The sequence below is a fragment of the Ixodes scapularis genome, unplaced genomic scaffold (genome assembly GCF_016920785.2).
Source record: "Ixodes scapularis isolate PalLabHiFi unplaced genomic scaffold, ASM1692078v2 PGA_scaffold1__304_contigs__length_218370807, whole genome shotgun sequence".
NCBI lineage: Eukaryota > Metazoa > Arthropoda > Arachnida > Ixodida > Ixodidae > Ixodes > Ixodes scapularis.
Window position 1 is genome coordinate 72,345,682 of NW_024609846.1, and position 9,630 is coordinate 72,355,311.

Sequence of the window (9,630 nt, forward strand, 5' to 3'; positions counted from 1 at the left end):
GCGCCACATTAACCACGTAACCACAGTGAAAGAGTGGGCCAACGGAAGCCACAAGGTCATGTGACCATGATCCGTGGGGTCAGAAGAACACGGTCCGTGGAGTAACGGGAACATAACGCGCGGGGCGGGGGGTTCCTCTCCGCCAGGTCTCCACGCGGGAAATGATATCGCATTTAAGCCTCACAGGTTGTCCAATTGTCCAAGATGACAGCCAACATTTTGCCGATCACGGGCGAGCGTGGTTCTTCTTGGTGGGCGGCCAACGGACCCCCCCCCCCCCCCCCACCACCACCCGAAAAGTACAGAGGAAGCACCTAGAGCTCCCAGAAGTGTGTGAGTCAGAAATTGTGTAAAGTCGTCGATTTCTTTACTAGGATTTGGGCATGGTACAGGAACCGCAAAATCTCTTATTGGTCCATAATTGCTATCGACATGTGTGGCGCTAAAATGAATTCATTTGTCCTTCGAAAAAAAAGGATCTTGCTTCCATGGTGCAATCATCCGAAATATATATTTCATTCTTTAAAATAGTAAAGATTTGCGAAATATTTTGGGCGTGAGATCTCTGCTGACCCAACCATGTTTTAACGCTATTGCCAGCCCTCGGTTATTAGAGAGCTTTAGACCTAGATAACTCAAAATTGAGCGTGAATTTCAAAATGCTCTCCTGGAATCAATCAAAGCTAAGATTAATAAAGCGATCGCATTTGACCTCAAGCTCCTGTGGCTACAAGCTTTTCTTCCTGGGAGCTGAATGTCATGGCCTCGTTTTCAATGGGAGTCTATGGGATTCGGTTTGTTGATTCGGGAAGGAAATGTAATGGTCGTGAGGCACTGAAATTCTTCAAATAAGCGGGCTATTAGATCCATATTATGGCCCCCCGAGTTCAATTAAATTTGTGGAGTTTTAACTGAATTACAAAAATAAAACTTTTTTGCCCATTGAGTTACGCTGGGGCGCTGACGTGACTGCCGAGAGATGGCGTAAGTTGAGAGCGGCGGCATGTCCCGAATTCTTGGGGTTGACTAAAGTATGTATAGGTGAGGGCCTCACGCCACTTCTTTCCCATTTCACGGTGATCGGTCATCCCAGACCTTCACACTGCCTTTAATGATCTCGATATAAATCACATGAATTCAGTCCAAAGTGTGCTTCTTTTCCGTACACTTCATAATATAAGAAACGATTTGGTACTGTTTTTCCTAGGAAATAATTCTTAGTTTTTTGTAATATCCTACTGGGAAAAAAGGTAAAAAGTGAGCGTAATATTTTTTTTACAACAGTAGTGCAAATCTAAGTTATGGCTTGTCACCTGTATGGAGTAGCTAGTATCCCTTAATTCACTGTAACATATCACAAGTTGGAAATAAATTCGATTAATTGTTTGCGACTCTATTCATACTGGAAGAGGATACTGGAAGTTCAGCTGACCACAATAGCCTCATGCCTACAAACCTTTCTGAAAACAAACACGGATTTGCATGAGTTGTATTTTACTTCAATAGCTGCGGTAAGAAAAATATTTACTCTTGGTGTTAATAATTAGACGTGAAATTTGGTGGCTGTTTTCATTTAGAAGGCGTACTGTTCAGTTTTTATTTATCGTTACAACACGTCGTTGTGTTCGAATAAATTCCATTGAAGTGATAGTCGGGCTTACTTGCATCTTTGATATTATGAAATGGAACGCAGATAAGTGTAGGAGAGGATTTTTCGCCAGCCGTTCGCACAGCCCGTAATCACCTTCTTGCTTTTGCACGCTCAAAATCATGCTCGTTTAGTTTGCGTTTAATTAAACTTTTTATTCAAGATAAGCGGTATTTTTATGATAGTTCTGTTGCTGAGGTAAAAGAATGTTCCCCATAACTAGTCCCCCGACCACCCATTGACTTGATGGCCAAAAGTGTATTGCCAAAAAACGAGAAAACATCGTTTTTGTTCACTAATATTCGCAGTGTCATTCCGAAACGTGACGAGATTTCTGCACTCATATCCGCAACTAACTGCGACTTCGTCATCTTAACCGAGACATGGTTATCATCAGCTGTCGATGATAGCGAAGTATTTCCTTTTATGAATAACTTTACTTTATTTCGCGCCGACAGAAGTGATAGGCGAGGTGGCGGTGTCCTAATCGCCGCCAAAGATAATTTAAAATGTTCTCTGATTAACGTGGCCTCTTCGCTTGAAATGTTGTGGATTTGTTGCCGCGTTTTCTCGTCCCCTGTTTTGATCGGAGTATGTTATCGCCCACCGGGAAATGACCCGTCATTCGTACCCATCCTTAATGACCACATTGTTTTGTTGAAGCGTAAATATCGTAACGCCAAAATGTTCTTATTTGGCGATTTCAACTTTCCTGGTATTAATTGGTCTACTGGAATACACACTAATGCAGTCGAGCGTGATTTTTATGATATGTGTCTTAACTTAACCCTTTCTCAAGTAATAAAAGATGCAACGCGTGTGTCCTCCCAATCATCCAATATACTAGACTTAATACTTACAACTGCTCCTGAAACGTTGGATAGTATATTCCACCTTCCCGGTATTAGCGATCATCAAGTAATACTGGCTAACATCAAGCTCTCATTTAAAAAAAGTCCTACTCAGCAAAAACTAATAACACTTTATGACAAGGGAAATTATGAAGCTATTAACGCTGAACTACAAAAGTTTTACGATGCCTACGAGGTCGGTTTTCCAACGCGGGATGTTAATGATAATTGGCTTTTATTTAAGGATACTATGCGGGATCTCATTAATATATATATACCAAAGCGTCTAATTAAGTCAAATCCGCAGGCACCATGGTTTAACTCGTCACTAAAGCGTCTTAATAATAAAAAGAAAAGGTTATTTAGGTCGGCAAGTAAATATAACACCCCCGCTGCATGGAATAAATACTACTCTGCCGATGAAGCATACAGGTCTGCTTTAGAATCCACCAAGCGATCATTTTATTACCAACGTCTGCCTAATATGCTAATAAACACCCCTAAACAGTTCTGGAAAGTTATTAATCCATCTCCAACAACATTAATTTCTTTAATTGATAAGGAGGGAATAAGCATCGACGTTGAAAATTGTGCTAATATTCTTAATGAAGTGTTCAATTCGGTTTTTACAAAAGAAATTGTTGGTAATCATCCTGTAACTTCTGCCTATAACTTTCCACGTCTGTCAGCCATCGAGTTCGATGAAGAAGGCATCTACCATATAATCAAGAATCTGAAATTATCATCTTCAGCTGGTGTCGATGAGCTTAATTCGAAAGTTCTTAAAAACACAAATACTCTTACTAGTAAAATATTAACCCTCATTTTCACCCAATCACTAACTACTGGCTGTATTCCTGACGATTGGAAAGTGGGGAAGATCGTTCCTATCTCAAAAAAAGGCAACAAGTTCTCTCCTTCGAATTATAGGCCCATCTCGTTAACATGCATATCCTGCAAAATCATGGAACATGTAATCTTCTCAAAGCTAGTATCTTTTCTTGAAATGAATAAGTTCTTTTATCCTTATCAACATGGTTTTCGCAAAGGGTTTTCATGCGAGTCGCAACTTTCCGCTTTCATTCATAATCTACATTGTAATCTTGACAATAACATACAAACTGACGCAGTTTTTCTGGATTTTTCCAAGGCCTTCGATAGGGTTCCCCATAACCGACTGATGCTTAAAGTTTCCCAGCTTAACTTAGATGCTAACGTCATTTCTTGGATTAACTGTTTCCTTACCGGTAGAACCCAGTTTGTACTCGCTAACAACCACTCTTCTTATCCTTCTCCCGTCACGTCTGGAGTACCTCAGGGGTCTGTTTTAGGTCCTCTTTTGTTTTTAATATACATTAATGACCTTCCAATATCAGTAGCTTCTAACATTCGTCTTTTTGCCGATGATTGCGTAATATATCGTAGCATTATTTCTCCCGCTGATAATATTATCTTGCAGAACGACCTAATAACCATCGAAAAGTGGTGCACAGACTGGCAAATGTCACTCAACACTGATAAATGCATGCTCCTTTCCTTCCACCGCCGCACTAACACAATGTCATTTGTGTATCGCTTAAATAGTTTCGCCCTAACATCCTGCACATCGTATAAGTACCTTGGTGTATATCTCACCCCAAACCTCTCGTGGGCAACTCACATTGAGCATCTAATTAAATCTACTAACCGCTCTTTAGGTTTCCTCAAGCGTAACTTAAAGTCAGCCCCACATCACCTCCAACTTCTCGCCTTTAAAACACTTGTTCGCCCTAAACTAGAATTTGCTTCATCTGTGTGGGACCCTCATCAGTCATATCTCTCTTCCGACATCGAGGCAATTCAAAATCGCGCAGTCAGGTTCATTCATTCAAATTATTCGTATAACACTAGTGTCACAGCGTTGAAGAAACAAGATAACTTACAAGATCTCAGCATACGCCGCAAAGTAGCCCGTCTTCTGCTCTTTCATAAACTATTTAATGACGCTACTAAGTGTGAGTCATACATTCAAGTAGCTGCTGAACGCCATCTCCGCAATTACCATCCTCACCAAGTCATACCTGCAAACTGTAAAACAACTACCTTCATGAATTCATTTTTTGTCAAAACTGCTAATGACTGGAACGATCTTCCCCGTGAAATCACTTCACTTGCTGACCCCTTGAAATTTAAAACAGCTCTCCTCTCATTTTTCTAACTTGTGCCTATGTTTACGTTGTCCATACAGCCAGTATTGCTATCATCAGTACACCAGTCTAACTAAACACCAGTATCATACTTAGAATTTTTCTAGCATTTTTCTAGCATTTTTTGAACCTCTCATTATTTTTTGTGCGCGTTTATTGCTTAATTTTTATTTGTATTGTATAATTTGCAAGTCCTTATTTGAGTGTCTATTTGTTACACTGTTTATTTTGTATTATCTACTTGCATTTGTTTATTATATATCACACGACCACCATGTCCACCCCTTATGTAATACCCCGCAAGGGGTCCTTAAGGTATGGAAATAAATAAATAAATAAATAAATAAATAAATAAAATGAAATCTCGAAGGACGGCACTAAGATAGTTAAAAATATTTCAAAATACAAATGCTGAGATAGATGCATTCTAGACTCAAATGACAGATACGGATATAGGTATTTGGCTTTGGTGTGACGGGTTGTTCATTAGATACTTTTGCATAGGCGGTAGAAGGGTATCCTACAATATAAAAAGAGATACATATGAAGTGCAAACTTTGAAAATTGTGGTTGGTGAGAAGGGCACAGTTTATGGAAAAGACGAAACGATGTGCTCGCTTTTTTTTTTCTTTTGTGATTTTAAGCATCATCTTTTCCCACGAACTTTTCATCCATCCATGACTACAATGTCGCATGCCTATAATATAGTATCCCTTCCACTTAACGACCGAGTGCTGGAGGCCGACGGCTGCTTGTGAAAGCAGGCTGCTTCATTTTTTTTTCTTAAAATGGGGAGGGGAGAAGGAAGAAAAGACCAACTACCTTTTTCTTTTTTTTTGCTTTAAATTGTCATCTGTTCCGTGACACTCTCTAAGTATAGAGGTCATGCATGTGCCTCTTAGAAGTTGGGGAGTACCATGCCCGTGCACTACCTTTCTTAAAATAAGCGCCGATAAATTCCAACTTTTTCCCCTACCACTTCCAGTTGATACCTGAGAACCACACATATCTGTTAAAAACAATTAAGATTAGAAGAAACACTTACTCCGAAAACACTAATTACTTGTTATGAAGCCGCGGCCTTGTCCTCTACAATTCTTGGACCCTGGACTTGAACTTGGAGAGCGCCGAAGGACATGTCTGCATTAAATGACCCTAGTCTGCACGGAACTTACAGGAAACGAGAGGCAGTTATAGTGCTCGATATTGCAAGGGTCCTGAGTTCTTACCTATTTTATTTCGCTTTAATTTCCATCAAATTTTGTGACTTCCGATATACCAGCTACCAGGATTCCACCTGTAGCGGAGATTATGCAGCGGGTTCATATTACTAATTTCGGGATTGTTTCAATTCTATGGTGAAAACACGGCAGTTAGTTTTCTACGGCAAATGTAATGCGTTGGGTAATCCTGGAGGAGTATTACAATGCGATAGATACGTCGTAAATGTATTTTCAGCTGTGGTGCCACTCCATTTTACAAATATATCTCTATACCGCAATAAAAATATATTACAGAGCCGGGATAGAAATGTATCTTCATCGTATTTCGAAGATACCATAGACGTATATTTTGATCATGTAAATTCAATGCCATGCCATTACACAAGCTAGCAGAATATTTTAAAAAATTAATTTCCCACCCAGGCAGGAAAAGCAGGAAATGGCCGCGATATTTCGAACCCAAGGAATCGTCGTGTACGAATGACTGCTGGAAACGGTCGAGCCTGTCTTCTTGGAGACAAAACCTTGACATGTATTAAGTTTACAATCATATGTCAACTCTGCAGTGGTCCAAGCACAGACAAAAATCAACTAAAAAAAAAAGAACTAACTATCGATTCAATCTTAAAGCCTATTTTTAAACGTCACCGATATTGTGATATGTGACTCAAAGAAACCGAAATCCCACCTGTTCGCCATGAAAAACATTAAGGGAAGTTTAGCGATAATTAAATATTTAATAATGAGGAGGTGCGTATAACAATCATTGAACCCAGGCCCAGTCCTAGGATGTATATTCCATCTTCATAAAAAAGTTAAAGCTCGGACATTAATATATCGCAGTTAAAATAGTTTATTTGGAGTTCACATTTCATACAAAAGATGGGAATGCAAACAAAGACTGCATTCTTGGGTGTTCCTCCTCTTCGACCTTTGGGAAACCCAGGACGTAGCTTCCCAATTCTGTAAGTGAAAAGACACCAACAAGTGATTACTGCACTCTTCGTCGCGCGTAAACATAAATTTAAGGCACTAGCTGTAATAAGTATATGACCATCCTTTCTCCAGAATCACGTCTGATGTCACGCTTTGGAGCACAATAAAAATTTCTTTAAAGGCCCCCGTGGTCATCAAAACTATAGATAAATTATATTATGAATTAACTCCCTCCCACTCAAGAGCGAGTAAATGTATACTTAAGGAAAAAATACAGCAAAGTGATATTGTAGCTTACACTTCTTCTTGCGGAGGAGGGTGGCGTAGTCTCCATAGGTGCCAAGACCATAACCGTAGTTCAGGCCGTAGCTGGAGAGACCATGTCCATAGCCGAAGTGTCCGAGACCGTATCCAAGGTGTCCAACGCCGTAGCCGTATCCGAAGGCTGGAGCATGAGCAACGGTGGTGATGGCAGGAGCAGCGTGGTAGGCAGTGGCAACCTTGGCGACAGCTGGGGCAACAGCGTAGGAGGCGACTGGGGCAACGGCGTAGGACGCAACAGCTGGGGCATGGTGGACCGTAGACACCCTGGTCACAGCTGGGGCAGCAGCATAGGTGGCGACTGGGGCGACGGCGTAGGAGGCAACAGCTGGGGCGTGGTGGACAGTAGACACCCTGGTCACAGCTGGGGCAGCAGCATAGGTGGCGACTGGGGCAACGGCGTAAGAGGCAACAGCTGGGGCATGGTGCACGGTAGAAACCTTGGTCACAGCTGGAGCAGCGACGGCATAACCACTCAGGCCAGAGTGTCCAAAGCCGAGACCATGGCCGTAGCCGAGGCCGTAGCCGTAGCCGAGACCGTAGCCAAGACCGTAGCCGGAGCCCAGGCCGTATCCGTAGCCGAGGCCGGAGTAGCCGAGGCCTCCGTAACCGAGGCCTGCGTAGCCAAGGCCTCCATAGCCAAGTCCTCCGTAGCCAAGGCCTCCGAGGACGTTGCCAGCAAAGGCACTGCTGGCCAAAGCCAGAAGAAGGCAGGCTCTGAGCTGTAAGCAATGAAATCTTGAAATTAGTTCAAAATATATCGAAATCGTGGAAAATTTCGACTTTATAAAATATATATGTATATTACAAACGACACGAGTGCGAAAATGTGGGGATCTCCAGCAAACACTAAGCCAGCACGTTATTATAAACAAAGTAATACAACGCTCATTCATATTTGCCGCGCAGAATATTTGCCATTCATCTTGGAATGAATTCTAAAAATATTATATCAGTGCGTTGAATAAGATTATACCATGTTTCTATACACATTTCGCGCAGTTCGTGTAGGTAACGACAAGGAGGTTTGCAAGCTAGGAACTGACGCCCCATCACATCCCATTTATGCTCAATATCACTAAGGTCCGACGAGTTAAGTCATCCAGGTCATCAACTGGAATTCATTAGCTTGCTCTTCAACTCATTGTAGTACAATTATGGCCTAGTGACGTGTGGGGTTGTCCTGCTGAAAGGTTATGGTTCCAGTAAAAAGACAAGCAACGAATGTGTGGAACTGGTCAGCAGTGATCTAACATCAGGATCTGCCTTTCGTTAAAGTCTCTTAAATCGGCAGCTTTTCCCATTACACGCATACGTAATCGAGAATGCCATACGTCTTTATCTCTGGTAGCAGTTATTCACCATCCGCATTGGAATATAATAGATAACACGGATAGTGCATCAGCTAGGAGCGCTGATTCCCGCATAGTAGATATGGCCATAATGATTTTGCTGATCAGTTTATATCGGACCGTATATTGGTGATAAATTGTGGCTGCTACGTTCTCTAAGGTTGCCGGGCTATTGTTGTAACGCAAAGACCGTATGTTTGTTAAATGAGGCATTCAGTGCACACAAGGCTTGGACAGTATAAGGCAGCACCCTCTTACGTGATCATGAAGCGAGACACTAGAAAAAAGATAAAATCGAAATGTTTTAGCTTTGAATACCTAGCTGTAAAGGTGAGACATTTGAAAAGCAACTCACTCCAGTCATGGTGCGTATGGAGCTTGCTTGTCCGTCCAACTGCTGACTACGTTTGACTTCTGTGCCTTTTTATAGGAAAAGTGCACTGTAAAAGGTGACTTCAATACGAAAAACAAGAAAAAAAACTAACGCTATTTTATATTGTCCGAAAGGGAAATAGAGCTACATGATCTGAGGGTTAAGTAGATCTCCACCCAAACCTTGACGAAGCATTGTGTGCTGCGAATATTCATTATCAGTTTTAGTGCTCAAGCAATTAAAGATCCTAAGAACAGAGACGTGACTGGCACTAAAAAATAGAAAAGATCCAGATTGTGATTTATTAACACAAATGCCTCTTCGTCTTTTACAGCATTGTGCATCCCGCGTAGAGTGTTGTATTTTTTTTTAATTTGGCTATATCCCTTAATTTACCATTCTAATCACGATCTCCTAAAGACATTGGCAAGTTCGTCACACATACACATCCAGACAAAACCGAAACCAGCGATAAACAGTCGTTTGCACAAAATACACAAAATTTGTTAAAAAATCACCGATTATCGAAGAGTATTATTTAGCTACTGCTTCTTTTCTCAAAATCCTCCTATCTTTTGTTTGAACTTTTAGTTTTTTTATTGGATTGTTTGACTAAGTACCACTGTGTTTAGCATATGTCTATAAGAAATAATCAAATATTCCGATATTTCAAAATGAATCAACACCGAAATCGCCCGCCAATTTTGCTTATAAACACCGGAAAATCAAGACTAATTAAA

At 41.1% G+C, this 9,630-nt stretch overlaps 1 protein-coding gene across 1 annotated transcript; it reads right to left on the minus strand.

Moving 5' to 3' along the window:
* Positions 1-6,740: 6,740 nt before the first annotated feature.
* LOC115314159 (cuticle protein 16.5-like) lies at positions 6,741-8,916 on the minus strand. Its single transcript, XM_029973237.3, has 3 exons — positions 8,873-8,916; positions 7,143-7,887; positions 6,741-6,871 (listed from the first exon to the last, which is right to left on the minus strand). Coding segments are annotated over exons 1-3 (756 nt in total). The 5' UTR covers positions 8,882-8,916; the 3' UTR covers positions 6,741-6,869.
* Positions 8,917-9,630: the final 714 nt, after the last annotated feature.